This window comes from Eubalaena glacialis, chromosome 2 (assembly GCF_028564815.1).
Source record: "Eubalaena glacialis isolate mEubGla1 chromosome 2, mEubGla1.1.hap2.+ XY, whole genome shotgun sequence".
Lineage (NCBI taxonomy): Eukaryota > Metazoa > Chordata > Mammalia > Artiodactyla > Balaenidae > Eubalaena > Eubalaena glacialis.
The window spans coordinates 50,523,105-50,538,920 of NC_083717.1; the positions used below are offsets into that span (position 1 = coordinate 50,523,105).

At 46.6% G+C, this 15,816-nt stretch overlaps 1 protein-coding gene across 2 annotated transcripts in view; it reads right to left on the reverse strand.

The window, feature by feature from the left end:
• The window catches only part of IGF1R (insulin like growth factor 1 receptor), a 305,438-nt gene extending 301,177 nt beyond the window's left edge, over window positions 1-4,261 (reverse strand). For both annotated transcript variants that reach the window (XM_061179987.1, XM_061179986.1), the window contains exon 1: window positions 3,501-4,261. In XM_061179987.1, the coding sequence (XP_061035970.1) occupies window positions 3,501-3,594 (94 nt within the window). In that variant the 5' untranslated portion in view covers window positions 3,595-4,261. The remainder of the gene's footprint in view (window positions 1-3,500) is intronic.
• Window positions 4,262-15,816: the final 11,555 nt, after the last annotated feature.

The following is a 15,816-nucleotide window of genomic DNA, read 5'->3' on the forward strand; positions in this document are numbered from 1 at the left end:
GAATCTCTGTTGTTAGAGCTTCAGCGATCAGTCTGTAGTTCATGGATCTGAAAAACTCCGTAAATAAAAAAAAGAGAGACATCAACCTGCTGGACAAATTTACTTAATAATTTTAATCTAGATTCTATGTTCAAAGGAACACAACACATTCTTTTCAACCTTAGCGTATTTTTTTTTTAAAAATCCCATATTACATTTGGGATATAATTCACATACCATAAAAATCACTAATTTAAAGTGTACAATTCAATGGTTTTTAGTATTTTCAGAAAGTTGTGCAACCATCGCCACAATCTAATTTTAGAATATTTTCATCACCCCAAAAAGAAACCCTGCATCCATTAGCAGCCACTCCCCACCCCCTCCTCCCCCAGCCCTATGCAACCACTAATCTACTTTCTGTCTCTATGGATTTGCTTATTCTGGACTTCATATAAATGGAATCATACAATACGTGGTCTTTTGTGACTGACTTCTTTCACTTAGCATGTTTTTAATGTTCTTCCAGTCAACCTTAGCATATTTCTTAACGTTGGACTTTTCTAATCCTTCTGACAAATCAAACATATAACCTTTTAAACTTCAAACCCACGCCCCACCCCTCCGCAAAAGTACCGTTTACTTGCTATTTCCCTCTAGAGAGGCTAAACTATAATTTGCTATTTAGGTTCTTTCCAAACTTCTTATTCTGGATTCTTCTCCTGGTAATAAAACAGCAACTTCTTTTAACACCAACCTTTCACATACCTACATTTCCCTGACAATAAGATATGACTGTGCCTGGGGCAGAAAGATGACCGGATCTTTTTAATGAGATGGCCACAATACATTTAAAGTGCACACTGACTTTTTTTTATATAAAAAAAGCATCATATTATTTGGCTATCACTCCTAACTCCCAAACCTCCCTTCTTCAAATGCACTGTTCACAGTACATTGATACAAAAGTCTGTATGACTTCATCTGCTTCGAAACGTCTAGATTTCCTAAGTTAAAGATTTAAAAAATCATCCCTACTGCTATCACACTCTGAGAGAAAACACTAATCCCTAAACAGGCCAACACAATATTAATCAACAGCACCCCAGTCTCTATTATACTATACTAGACAGTCAAAAGAATGTTGGTCTCTGATAGGACTCAGTTGTTTATTTCTATCAGAAGTAAGCGTTCCAGCACCTTTTGGACTAAGAACTGAACACACCCTGACACTGAGCATATCATTTACCCCTGAAAACTTCCAAGCTGTAGGGAGGGGCAGGTAGTGAGTTAGAACTTCAACAAACCATAATGAGAACTGGGGTGCTTTCTGGCCATTCATCAAGTTTTCAGAAACCAACCATTTTCAAGGGATCCTTGAGCAAAGCTTTGGCATCTAGGACTACAAAAGTACGTTAAAATGCCCCTACCCCTCCTGACTGTTTTCTCAGGGGAAAAAACCACCTTTCACAAAGAATATTTTTCACGAAGAACTCCAAACCTGATATCCTATTTTAAAATGCCGGAGTCCTGCATGGGAGAAGCAAGGCCATTCCTGCTGTTGTGAATTTCAGAACTTACTAACATTAAACAATAAAACCAGAGACACGACACAGTTCAACAACATACTGTAGTAAAATGGATTAACTCTCCTCTGTCTCCTAAAATATATTTAGCTGTTAAAGGCTAGAAACCCTCCTCTGTCCCCCCAAACACCATCTGTGAGCCTTAGAAGGGAGCCGAAAGCCCTTCGCCCAATCCAGAGAGCGGAAAGTTTAGAAAACAAAGAACAGGAGAGTTCAGACTTGTAGAAGGTCCGGACTCAATCAGAGTCTTACTCCATGAAGTAAACACGCTAATTCTATAAAAATCTGCTCTTACACCGTCATGGACTCATTTCTTACAAAACGTTTAAGAAGGGTTTGTTTACAGGAACAGCCTTTCCGAATTGCCCCTATGATGGGGACAGACAGCCCCCGCTGCCTCCCCATTCCCCCCCCTCACTCTTCGAGGCTCCGTCGTGATTTTTCAAAGTTAATTGGCACCACCTGCATACCCTCGGCAAGCATTACTCACCAACACGCCCTCGTCTTTCCTAGCCCCAGTTCTGTGACTGCGTTTAAACTTTAATCGCGTTCAAGTTACCCTGCCATCGCGAATGTACCAGTAAGCCTCATTTTAATGTTTTGAGAAGAACAGGACTCCCTCCTTTCCTCCCTCCACACCCCGCGGGGCCCTAAGTTCTCCCTCCCTCCCCGCACTTCCCTACCCCTACCCGACACTACCAAAACAAAAGCTATCAGATTGCAGGCGACAGCGTGTGGAGCGATATTGCTTATTAACTATGTACAAAGGAAGTGCGGGGCAGCGGGGGAGGGAGTGCAACAAAACTCTGGCCACGAAACCCAGCCCAAGGTTGCGCGCTCGCAAAACAAAACACACTCCTCCGCACCCCCGCCGCCGCAGATCCTGACGCCCCTTAAACGACGACGCACGACACCTCTCGCCAGGGCCCGGCGTCTGGGTGTCCCGGAGCGGCCGTGTGGCTGCAGCTACAGCCCCGCGTTGAGAGCACGTGTATGGAAATGCAAGTCGGCTCCGACCACACACCCACTCCCGCACACTCGGGATGCTGCCCTACCACCCCTAGCCCCGCCAGGAGGAGGAGAGCGTCCACCCACCGGTAGAATCCGGGAGAAGCTCCCAGCACTCTCTGAACTGGGGGTCCGGACGCGCTCCCCGGAAGAGCCCAACTGACGCAGGGCCCCCGACCTCGCACTTTTCCAGGGGCTGCATGGAGGGGTGGGGGGCCTAGGCGGGAACGCTCCCCGCACCCCCGAGCAGCACTGAGCAGCCCCGGGAAGCCGGGGACTGGCGACCCGCCGCGGGTCCGGCGAAAGCGACAGGAAAGGACAGGAACCCAAAGAGCCCAAGGGACAAAGCGCGTTGGGCGACAGAAGGCCGCGCTGGAATGTTTGGAAACCTATCCTGGGGCTGCGAAGCCTCTCCGCCAGGCACCTCCTCCAGGGCACCTTGCACCCCCAAGGCCAGTAGGCTGCCCGCTCCCGCCACCGGGCACCGAGTCTGCCCCAGCCGCGAGGTGGCCGCGCGAGCTGTCACCGCCGCCTGCGCGGTGCGCGGCCCCGCGCGCCGGGAGGGGCGCGAGGTGCGGGAAGCCGGGCGCGAACTTCCCCGCTGGAGCCCGCGGGCCGCCCGGGAGTGAGCGCTGCGGAGACAGCCGACCCCCGGGGCAGGGCTCTCGGGACAGCGAAAGAGAAAGCCACCGAGGCCCTTCCCGCGTGGGGATGCGCTGAGCTGGGGCCCGCGGGGCTCCAAACTAACGAGCCTGGGCCCCGGGGCCCCTCCGGCCTTCCGGCCGAGCCCCTCGGCGCCCCGCCCCGCGGCTCCCGAGACCGGGAGCCCGACAGCTGCGACGGTGGCAACTCGTGTTTCGCAAACAGGGCGCAGCCCCTCAGAGGAAAAGTTCCCGCAGTGGCCGCGGGCGGCGGGCACATACTCACTTTCTCCACTCGTCGGCCAGAGCGAGAGCGCGGCGGAGAAAAATAGGAGCCCCCACAGCGAGGTCGGGGACCCTCCTCCGGAGCCAGACTTCATTCCTTTTATTTGGGACGAAATTCCCCTTTCTCAAAAAAAAAGGGGGGTGGGGAGGAAAAGAAAAAGTCTCAAACTCAGTCTTCGCCCCCCCCCTCCAAAAACAAGGGCGAAGGCAACAATATTCCAAAGGCGGCGCCGGCCAGGGGTCCGCGGGGCTGCGCGGACGGGGCGGGCGGCGGCGCTGGGCGGCCCCTCAGCGCCGGTAGCCGCGGCCGAGGACTCGGCGAAGTCGGGAACCCGATGCGCGCCGGGGCGGGCTGTCGGCGTCGTCGGCCTCCATTTTCAAACCCAAAGAGACAGGAGGGAGGAAAAACTGCAAAGAAAAGGGGCAAAGCCCAAATCCGTCTCGGCGAGGAAGGACAAACCCGACCCCAGACAGAAGAGGAGGCTGTCCGACGCCCGAGCCTCCGGGGCGGGAGGGCGCGACGCAGTTCGCAAGATTGCCCCGAAGTCCGGGTCGCGGGCGAGGCCGACCGGGGGCAGAAATACGGAGTAAAAATGAATGAGCGGCTCCCCCTCCTCCTCCTCCTCCGGGCTCCGCTCGCCGCCGCCTCCTCCCTCAGCTCCGCCGCCGCCGCCGCCGCGAGCTCCTTCCCAAATCCAGGACACACACAAAGCGGCGGGCCGACCGCGCCGCGCTCAGCACTCCCGCCGCGCCGCCCGGGCTCAGCGCCGCCGCCGCCCGCTCCGCGCCGGCCCCCGCCCGCCGCCGCCGCCGCCGCCGCCGCCGCCGCCGCCGGCTCCGCGCGGGGGCTCCGGCTCGCTGAAGGTCAAAGCCGAGGCGCGCGGCGCGCCGTGGAGCTCCCCTCGCGCGGGAGGGGCGTGGAGGGCCCGGGGAGCGGGGCCGAGGGTCTGCAAGCTCCGGGCACGGGCGCGCCGGGGGCAGGCTCGCTGGCGGCGTCCCTGTCCCTCGGTCGCCTCTCGAGTTCGCCTGGTGCGCTCGCTCCTCCTCGGGTTTTTTTCCTTTTTTTTTTTTTTTTTTTTTCCGCTCAGCAGAGTTAATGCTGGTAAACAAGAGCCTCAGCCTCGCCGCGCCGCTGCCGCCGCCGCTGCCACACACTGGGGGCTCGCGCGCGCGCGCTCTCGGGGCCGCGCACACTCGCCCGCGCGCACACTCGCCCGCGCGCACACTGGAGCGGCCACAGCCGCAGCCGCGGCGCGCGGAGGGCCCGGCCCAGGCCGGCGCGCACCAAGAGCCGGAGCTTGGGATCTCAGGGCAGTGCGGAGCGGAGCCCGGGTGTGGGATGCGAAGCTGCGAAGCACCGCCCCCGCCCCCTGCCCGCGCGGGCACACGCGCGCGCGCCCACACGCTCTCGCCCCCACCCGCACTGCGCCGGCCACCCTGCACGCGCCCTCCCCTCCCGCCAGACTCCAAAAACAATGCCCCCGGCGCCGGTCCGGGCTTGGCGGAGGAGCTAGCAGGGGAGGGGAGGAGGGGCTGGGGTGGGGGGTGGGGGTGGGCGGGGAGTGCGGGGCCGGAGAGGTTCATTGAAAACAACAACAGCAAGGCTGGAAAACGCGTTTCCCCAGTTCTTGAAAAGCTTCATTGTTTCTTGCAGCTGTTGCAAAAGAAAGAAATAAGTGCGTGCATGCGGCATTTTTTCGCAGCCTGCTAGAAAGCTCGAACGTGGCGGGAGGGGCGTACCTGGGAGAAAGGAGACCCCCAGGCTACAAAGTGGGCACATTCGCGTAAGGCTGGGGCGGCCACGGCGTCGCCATCGGGGAGCCCACAGTTCCAGGGCTCGCGGGCAGCTAGGGCGAAGGGCGCGGCTCGCGTGGCGCGGCCCCGGGAGCAAGGGGAGACGGCCCGCTGGGGCCCGGAGCCGGGGAAAGGGAGCCCAGACAGGCTGCCCCGCGTGCCCAGCGCGCGTCCCCGCGGCGGCCGCCAGGGGGCGCGGCAGGAGCCGGGGAGGGCTGGCCCGCGGAGTGTCGCCTCCCTCCCTCCGGGAGAGGAAATATGGGGGCCCGGACTGGGGGCCGGCCGGGCTGGGTAGCGCTGGCCCGGCCTCCGAGACCTGCGGCGGGTCCAGAGAGATCCTCGCGGATTCGCGCTTCTCCTGGCTCCACCACGTGGGCGGCTGAGGGGAGCGGCCAGGGCGCGTGCACGGTGCGGGGCTCCGGGGGCCCCGAGGCTAGGGGGCGTGTCCGAGGGGCTCCCCGAGGAAGGGGTGGGGGGACCGGGGCCGAGACGGGTCTCCCGGTTGGGTTCGCGACAGGCGAACACGCCTCACACAAGCACGATGAGTGGTCACTGCGGAAACCCACCCGCACCTGCCTCGGGTCCTCCCGGGCACGTCTCTCTTGCCTCCTTCGCTCTGTAAGTGACTAGAAACTACCAGCCCAGTCTCCTCTGTGGTTTTCTTGAATGTGCCCAAGGAGGGGTTTCCCCAAAGAGAGACTGCCCTAGGACTGACATCCAATGAAGAACGCTGCGGAGACCAGGTCCTCAAAGCGGGAAACAGCCCAGCAATGGCTAGAGAGAGGAGTTTGAAATACGTGGACTTTTAAAAATAGTGATTGGACCACGTGTCGCCTTTAATGTGGTCCGGTTTCATGACTCAGGCTAATTGCTGTCAATAATAAGTAAAAAGAAGATGGCTAACAAAAGAGTTGTGAATGTCGAGATTGAGTAGAAGTGTTAGTCTCATAAACAGTCAGGCTGTCTGGTAAGAGGGTATCTGTTCTAAAGGAAAGTAGGTTTCTTTTTTTTACTCTAATTGTAAAAGATTTCCGCGTCACATTATGCATCCCATCGTTCGTAAATAATTTTTTAAATTAAGAGCTGAAAACAAGTCAAAAGCTATTATAATGGAAACCTAGCCCTTTTCCCCCTATATTTATTCCCTAGATCATTTTTCCCCTTGGAAATTTTTAGCTCAATTCAGTGAGTCAGTTGGATAGAAGGGAAATAAATCTTTTTTTACTTAAGAAAGTCATTCATATGGGATTGTTCTGTTTAACTGAAATTCAGCTGAATTTTTAAATAAAATGTTCCAGTTTTAGATATTCCTGGACATTAACAAAGAAAGAAATATATTTGAATCTTTAAAAAGAAATTTAAATTTAGCATGTATCATTTTAAAAGTAGGCACTACCATATGAATAATTAAAATTTGGTCTACTAATTTTTAAATATTTCTTCAGACAATTCCCTATATGAGGTTGGTTTCAATGCCTACAGATCCATTCTGCAATTAAATGTAAAAGAATATCAATATTATATTTTCATTATATTTAATATTCAGAATTTTGTAATACATACTTGTAAATTAAGACAAAAGTTTAGAGCTGATTTTTTAAAAGAATGATACTAATATAAGATCTTTAAATACTACACAATATATATTTTAGTATTAGTAAATTCATTCAGTTGTCCCTGAGAACATAAGGGGGTATATGGAATAAAGAGAAATGCATACAGTTATTTAAATTGTAGGGTTTTTTTTAACCAAAATGAGCTTTCATTTGTGATTTTTTTTAATGTTTTTTTCCCTAAAGTGCTAGGACATCAATAAGGTTAAATTATTTTAGACAGTGAAGTTAAATTTTTTTTATCATATAGCTTAATATTTAGAAAAAAAATCAAAATTTAGGTTGCCTTTCAGCTCTACCTTGCTTACACAAAGAAGGTGATTTGCATTTTCTTCAATTATTACATTCTACATACCAAAGTCAAGCTTATTTTTTCAACCTTGGAAATAAAATCAGGTAGTAAAACATTAATTGGAGTATTTGCTTTACAACTGCACTGCCAATGCGTCACACATTTTGTTTTATGCAATTTTCCCCAGGTATCTTATAAATTTCCCTTACTTTGAAACTGAAACAGGTTGCTCATTTTCACTTTATAAAAACTGTTTACTTGAAAAGAGTTATATCTCAAATTACTGTGCTAAATGTACCAGATCCCCCCCGCCAAATGTAATATATACCAAGTGAAAAATATGAGAAACAGCACAAATGACAGTTGACAAGTAATACAATATATTGTGATATATTCCCAGAAAGGAATGTCATTCAACAGCGAGTGAATAAACTATAGCCACATACAACATGAGCAGATCTTTGAAACAATATGTTAAGTAAAGAAATGCAAGTTCCGAAAAACTATACACATAATACCATTTTGATAAAGTTCTTAAAAGCAGGGAAAACAAAAACTATGAGGCAAATTTTAAAGCAAGACAATCAAATACATGATAAAATATTTTTGTTTTGTTTTGTTTTGCTTTTGTTTTTGTCTTAGCAAGAGGATTCATAAAGAGCACAAAATCCAGATCTTGGTTACTTCAGGGAGGAAGTGGGGAGAACCCCAAAGGCACATGCAATGTTCTTGGAAATATGTTCATCCTCAGATGGGGTGGTAGATTTACAGATTTCCATTTTATAATTATGCTTTATAACTAACACATATGTTATACATATTTTTGCATGTATAAAATATTAAAGTAGATAAGAAAGAAAAATATGGGAGAAATTCATGAAAGAGATCATCCCAGGTTTCCAATATGATTCTTCCAGATTCCAAGCTGTTTGTATAAACAAATCAGAAGCATTAAAGAACCACTAAAATTGTATAGTTAATCAAGGTCTTACCCTTAAGGATATATTTCAAGGAATATGTACCCGTATCCTATCAATGCAATTCAAGACAAAAACAAATCATGAAACAAAAAATGTCAAAGAATTCACTTCATAGGTAATCAGGTGCATTAAGAGTGCATTCTGTAAATTGTCTGGCAGTTTCCTATAAGGTTAAGTAAACATACACCTAACTCATGATCCAGCAGTTCTACGCCTAGCTATTTAACCAAAAGAAATGAAAATATATCCACAAAGAGACCTGTATGGGAATGTTGGTAGTTGCTTTATTCATAATAGTAAAAAACTGGAAACAACCGAAATGTACCTCAAAAGGGAAAAGGACAAACAAATCGTGATATAGCCATTCAACACACTACTGCTTACCAATAAAAAGGAACAAACTATTAATACATACAAAAACATAGATAAGCCTCAAAAGCACGGTAGTGTATGTATTCATCAAAAACACATTGAACTGTACATTTAAGATGGATGCACTTCATTGTGTGTAATCATATCTGAATTTTAAGTTTTAAAGAGTGCATTATGTAATTTAGAAATTTTGCAGCTGTTCTAAAAAAGCTTAGCACAATGCTTTCCATTTTTGCTATTATGTGAGTTAGTAGAGCTCATCTCCAACCTCCATGCCCACAGCTGTCTCTACAAATCAATACACTTTCAGAGATACATCTGCCTAAGTTCTCCTGCAAAGGGCTTTAGCTGGAGAAGCCACCAAGGGGGTCTCCACAAAGCAATCCAGTTTCAGGAAAGAGACAAAGGATCTCTAGATGGTTCCGGTCTCTGCACAGCCACAGCGAGGTGAGTCCCAGTCTCCTTGAGATCTGTTTATACTCAGCTTGAAAAGATTTTTCTATTTTAGATGTGCACAGATAGCCAGCTCACGGGGCTGCAAGTGCTACATTCCTCCGTAATACTTTAAAAGCAATGTGGAGTTTTCAGAAACCTCCATGTTGGACAGGGACAGTGGGACATCTTTTTGTGACTACTTCCAGAACCATGTTCCGGTGTAACATCAGTAAGGGAAGTTCCTGGAAAACCCAGGCCTGGGCCAGGAGTGACAGGCACCCTTGTGCTCGCCATGGATCCAAGGTGGAAGCTGGAAGGCTTCTGTTGCTGCACAGCCTTCCACAAACTGTCACTAGCCTGAGGGTGAGGCGTGTTCAACTCCCCTCACAGTAATCTGTGGGAAAGTAAGCAATACCAGGAGCGCTGTACTAGCTCCATCTTTTTCACTTGTCTATTTCACTTGGGTCTCTGAGATGGCTGTGCCATCTTTACTCTTCCACGTAGTTAACTTTCAATCTTAAGGATCCTTGGCTGGCAGAAAGCACAAAAGATGCTTCTTCATCTTTGAAATGCATCTTAGAAGTACCTGAAAAGTGGGGTTAAATCAAAATTTCTCTTCACTCTGATTAATGCCACCAGCTCTGAGATGTTTTATCAGCAACATGCCAAAAGGAGACAAGCGGCTCCTCTGCCCTGCCCTGCCCCACTCTGCAAAGCTGTGTGACTCTGTGAAGGTAGCTTTACCTGTTTTCTCCTCTGTGAAATGATCATATTGGAGTAGACCTTTCTGCTTCTTAAAATACCATGATTTCTTTCTTCAGTTTTTAATTGAGAGTGGTACCTTGGTATCCCATACTACAGCTCCTACCTTTACTTCTTTGTCAAGTAATTAATAGCCTGTACAGGCACAGGCAACAGAAGCCAGACTCAAGGAATAATTGTTTCCTAACTTGTTGTATTAATGCAGATTTTTCACACATTAGGGTTTCTTAGAGCAGAACACTTTTTTTCCAGCAGTTCTTAATTCCCATATGTATTCCAAGAATGTAAGTATGGAAAGACAAGCAAAAATATCACCACAGCAGGGGCTACGCCAAGTGGCCACAGGTGACCCACAAAAGGGATAATCCCCTCATTGATCATTGAGAATGTTCCCGCAAAGTGTTCTCTTCTGGATAATAAGTTCTAGTGGAGCCTTATTCTATAGAATATATTGGTACATTTCTTCAGCAAAAAAAAAAAAAAAAAATCCATGTGTCAGGCTCCTTAATAGTGCCAAACTCTGTTGCTGGCCTCATGGACACACTACAAATAAGTGAGATCTTGAAGTTATGTAGATGTCTGCTGCTCTGCAGTGTGGAGACCACATGTGGAGAATCAGGTTGTTTACATTTGTCCGTGGAGGACCACTGATCAACAAGAGAACTCCATACTGACACAGGGGCAAGAATGGGAAAGTGATGCTTCCTTTATCCCTTGGGGAATGATTAAGACATACAGACATGAAGTCTTATGTGACTTCTGTTTTCATATGCCTAGAAAATGACTATTAGACTTGACCCAGGTAATTCCAATGGGCAGAGCTAGCCCAATGGGAAGGAAAGCAGATATCAGTTACTTTTAAGAATGTTTCTTCTTTTCCAGTAGAAACAAATAAGTAGCATTATCTTTCAGGCTCTGCTTGCAGCACTGCCTTGTGTGGGAAAGAGCTCATCATCGTAGGCATGCAGAGAATGGATCCACACCTGCTGGGGAAACTGTCCAAAGAAGCACTGGATTGACTGAGTGGCCGGCAGGGTAACATTTGAGGTCCCTTCCAATTCCAGGATAACTGGATATTTGGAGTCTACTTCTGGGCTTGGATAGCTGTGTGTGATGGCCACTGAAGGAGCCTGCCTTTGCTTTAAACGAATAGTGAACAGCTTCAAAGTTGAAGATGTATTAGTTTAATAGGATATTGCCTGTATCATATTATAGAAACTATGATGAAATAGCTCCTGAAAGAGGTCCAAGGCCCAGTTCCAATAGGCTGAAAAGTCAAGTTAGAAGATCAGGGATTGCTTTCAAACCAACCATATTGTGGGAGATGGTTGAAGCAAGTGGGAGTCAGGTGGAGGTTAAGATAACTGGTGTGCTTGTGTGTCCAACAATAGGCTACGTGGGGTGGGTACTGGGAGCCCTGACTTGTAGAGCTTGCCAATTTTCCTTGTGTAAATATTTCACCATGGCTAATTTAAGCAACCAACGTGAGGTCACTGAGCACAGAGTTCTGAAGAGATATACAACTGGCTTTTGCGAGACCCTATGAGCCTGCTTCAGTACATCATTGGGTTAAGATATCTGAGAACCTTGTATTACCTTTGTAACAAATTAAATATGTATTCAGTAAGAAATTTATGAGCAACTCAGTACAAAAAAGGCAATAGCTATAAATAGGCAATTCACAGAAGAAACCAGAACAACCAATAAGCATGAAAATATACTCAGCAACCTGGTTGGCAAAATTAAGAATTAGACTGTACCAGCTGTTCACAGGGATGAATGGCGGAATTGAATTCTTAGTCACTGCTACTGGGAAGATGAATTAGTACATCCACTTTGGAGAGCAACTTGGCAATATCCATAAGGCACCTGCCCCAAAACCCAACGATGCCACTCATAGACAGTATACCCTAAAAACTGTTGACATGCGCACCGGAAGACACATACAAGAGTGTTCATTGGAACATTATTTTCAACAGTAAAAAAACTTTCCCTAATTGTCCCTCAGGGGAAGGATGAAAAATGGTGCATCAGACTTACAATAGGATACTATACAGAGGTCAAAATAAATGAACTAGATATAAGTGATCAACATAGATGAATTTAACAACCAATATCGTGTGAAGGAGCAATTTGCAAAAGTTAAATAACCACATGCTACTGTTTATGTAACTATTAACACAAAAACAATAGCATATCTTGTTAATGGAAATGTACATATGTAGCCTAAGTATAAAATATGCATGGAAATGATAAACAACAACTTCAGACATTATCTCTGGGAATGAGGAGAAAGGAAAGGGATAGAGAGTAATTTTAACTACATTGGTAACATATTTCTTGAAAAGACAAAAGAGATCTGAGGCAAACGGGGCAAAATGTTAGTATCCGTTAGATCAAGATAATAGGCACATCATGTGTGTCTATTCAATTATTTTCTGAACATTTCTTTACACTTGAACTATTTTATAATTTTCATTTGCCTTTTCTTAAATACACTTTTAATTTTAGAACAGTTTAAATTTACAGAATTTTTGCAAAGAGTACAGAGGGTTCCTGTATACCCCAAACCCAATTTCTTCTATTATTAACATCTTGTATTACTATTGTACATTTGTCACAAGTAATGAACCAATACTGATATATCATTTTTAACTAAAGTTCATACTTTATTTAGATTTCCCCAGTTTCCCCCTAATGTCTATTTCCTGTTCTGGGATCCCAGCTAGGATCCCACATCACAAGGGATGTTATGTCTCCTTGGACTTCTCTTGGCTGTGAGAGCGTCTCAGACTTTCCTTGTTTCTGATGACCTTGACAGCTTTGAAAGGTACTGGTCAGGTATTTCGTAGACTGTCGCTCAACTGGAATTTGGTGTTTTTCTCATGATCAGACTGGGATAATGCATTTTGGGGAGGAAGATCACAAATATCAAGTGGCATTCTTGTCACAACATATCAAGGATACATACAGTCATCCTGACATCACTGTTGATGTTGACCTTGACCACTTGGTTGAGGGTGAATTTATCAATTTTCTCCACTATTACTCTTTCCCCCCCCCTCTTTCCATACTGTCCTTTTTGAAAACAAGTCACTATGCTTAAGGAGTGGGAAGTTATGTTCCCCCTCCTTCATGTTGGAGTTTCTTCATAAATTATTTGGAGTTCTTCTGCATGGGAGATTTGTCTATTCTCCTCATTTATTTCTTTCTTTAGTCATTATTTGCATCAGTATGAACTCATGTATTTATTTCATATTTTGGGTTATAATCCAATACAACTTTATTTTGTTTTGCTCAGTTTTTTCCAGCTTTGGCTATTGGGAGTTCTTTCGGTTGGCTCCCGGGTCCCTTTGACATACCCCCATCATTGCATTTTGTTGGTTCTCGGAGGGTTTTTTTCAGCTCCTTTTCAAGATACTCCAGTGTCATCTTCTATATCTCCTCACTAGTCCTAGAAGCAATCATTTCTCCAAGAGATCTGGTTCCTTCTGTTGGAGAATTCTATTAGAAACCAAAATCTGGGTACTGGGTGTGCTTGCTGCTACTGGGGTGTCATTGCTTCCAGGCCCCCTCAGCTGACAGAATGAGGAAATATGTGTGTGTATACTGACTTGTGTATTTACACATATCTATCTGTCTCTAGATTAAACTAAACATGAAATAATATTAGAGTCTCATACTGAGTCTCCAACTCTAATCCATTAGCACATGGGTCATTCGGACCTCCTCCCCTTGCTGCCACTCCAGTAGTGAGAAACCTGGCTCCCACCATCTGCCATCCATTTATTTATTGCTCCATTTATAATTTTTTAAAGAAGAAAAGCTGTAGGGAAATGCTTCAACTTATTACAACATCCAGAGCAAAGGTACAGATTAATTACAGAGCAGACATCTGAAGGAGAAGATATATCCATTCAGAGCACAGATCTCCCTTTTGGTGCCTTGTACCCTTCCAGGGGCAGTCTTGGAAACATGGACAAAATGTCCTTTCAAAATGAGTCCTACAAAGAAAGGATGAAGACCGCCAAAGCACACCTGGAGGGATTCTTGACGATTGGGCAAGAAGGCGAGTCATGGGATGGGAGCTGAAGAGAAAAAAAGATTGGAAACGTTCATTCCCAACAGCAGTTCTTACCTTCTTTTGAATAACAGATTCCTTTGAGACTTGTGAGGGCCAAGGACCCTCAACCCAGGAAAACATTTATATAGCTCAAGCAGCATGAAAAAATTGTCCCATGGTGGGGAAATCTCACATCTGAGCCCATACTTGCACCTCAAGTTAAGAAAACCTTATGTGTATGATATGAATGTCAAGTTTATTTGCCTGTTTGTCAGTAGGGAGGGGTGAGCAAGTGGGCTCAGTGTGGAGGCTGCATTGTTTTAGCCCGGCTGTTTTCAGGATGGGCAAAGCTCCTGCCTTCCAGGTGTGGGCCCAGGATCTGTGACTTTTATAGTAAACTCCCATTTATAGCAAGTAGCAAATGACATTGGTTTTCTATTTATGGAAATAAACATTTTTTCTTTTAAAATAAATCTAAGTTTTATTTTTAATGAAATCACTTTAAAGAAACATATGAAGTGACATTTGGGACAATAGGGAACTAGCGTTTTGGAAACAGGTACAGAGAGACAATATCTTGAGTATAATGAAAAGTGTACATGCTTTGAAGCCAGAAGGGTTTGGGTTCAAATCCCCTCTTTGCCAGGTGCCAGGGGTGTGATCTCAGGTAGGTGAGACTTTCCCCATCTGTAAAATGGCAAGAATAAAATTTGGCACATCCACCAGTGTTTCTCCAAGTATGTTTTCTGTGCCACCCCCCATCAGGATCAGCTAAAGTTCTTGTAAAATGGAACTTTCCAGGCTGCCACCCAGAACTTTTATTATCAGATAGAATCCCAGGGGGAAAAGCCTAGAATTCTGCATTTTAACAAGGGCCCCCAATGATTTTTATGATGTCTTCAGGCTGTGGAGAGGATGAAATAAGCTGAAATAGGTAAAGTAGTTGGCACACAGGAGCAGGAAGGACATTGTTCTCCTGGACTGCCTACCATATGAACATCACCTCCCAAGGGATCCCAAGGGCCCTGCTTAGGATTGTCATGGATGGCTGTGCAGGTTGTACACTGCACAAGTCTAGCGATTGGCACCCTGGATTTGTGTGGTATATAAACTGTATGTTCATGCATGACCTTCTCAGAATCTCAGCTGATCTAGACCCTTCTGGTTCTTTTTTTGAGCCTGGTTCTCCCAGCCTTCCTTATAATTCTCAGCTATGCAGCAGCCTTCCAATGAATTCCTTCACTGATTAGGGGGCCTAGAACTGGATTTTGCTGTTTGCGATCAAGAAACATGACAGGGTGAGTGACCAGTGACTGCTCTGTTCCCTTCTATCAAGTATTTCTCAGTGGTGTTCCTGGGATTTGTGGGGTGCTGTAGAGCCCCTCTCTGGCTGAGTTCAGTCAGTTAAGATATGACCAGTTCCTCATCCAAACTCTGTTTTCTGCTTCAAGCTGTTTTATAGGTTGGATTTTGGCTCAATAGTTCATTTGGAAAGAATAATTCCACTACTTAAAAAAAAAGTTTGAAAATCACTGCCTGTTACCAGATACCCCCAAGAGACTGTGCCGTGTGGATGGCAATGAGGCGGAGAGTGAGGGCGGGGGAGGGAGGAGCCTCAGGTTGTTGAAGGCGGAGGCTGAGCCTGGGGTCTGTAGGGCTCACTAGAGGCGAAGCAGCCAAGGCCCTCGTTTCAGAAGTAAACACTGCCGCTAGGTAAAATCCCATTACCAGAGTAGGAAACTTTTGAGGCCCCTCAAAGGCCACCCTCCCCTGCCCATGGGAAAATTGACCATGTCCAAGAAGAAAAGGGGGTGTTGATGTGACTGGATGACCTTGTCAGTCAGAAGCCTCCTGACCTCAGGAGGAGGGAATAGGTGAGAACTTCTGAAGAATCTCCAAAGACCACAGCCAAGAAAAGTCACCAAAGTCATCACTGAGGGACCAAGGGAGAAGGGCACAGGGCACTTTCTTTTGGTCTGAGTACACCAGCCTATGGGAGTGAGAGT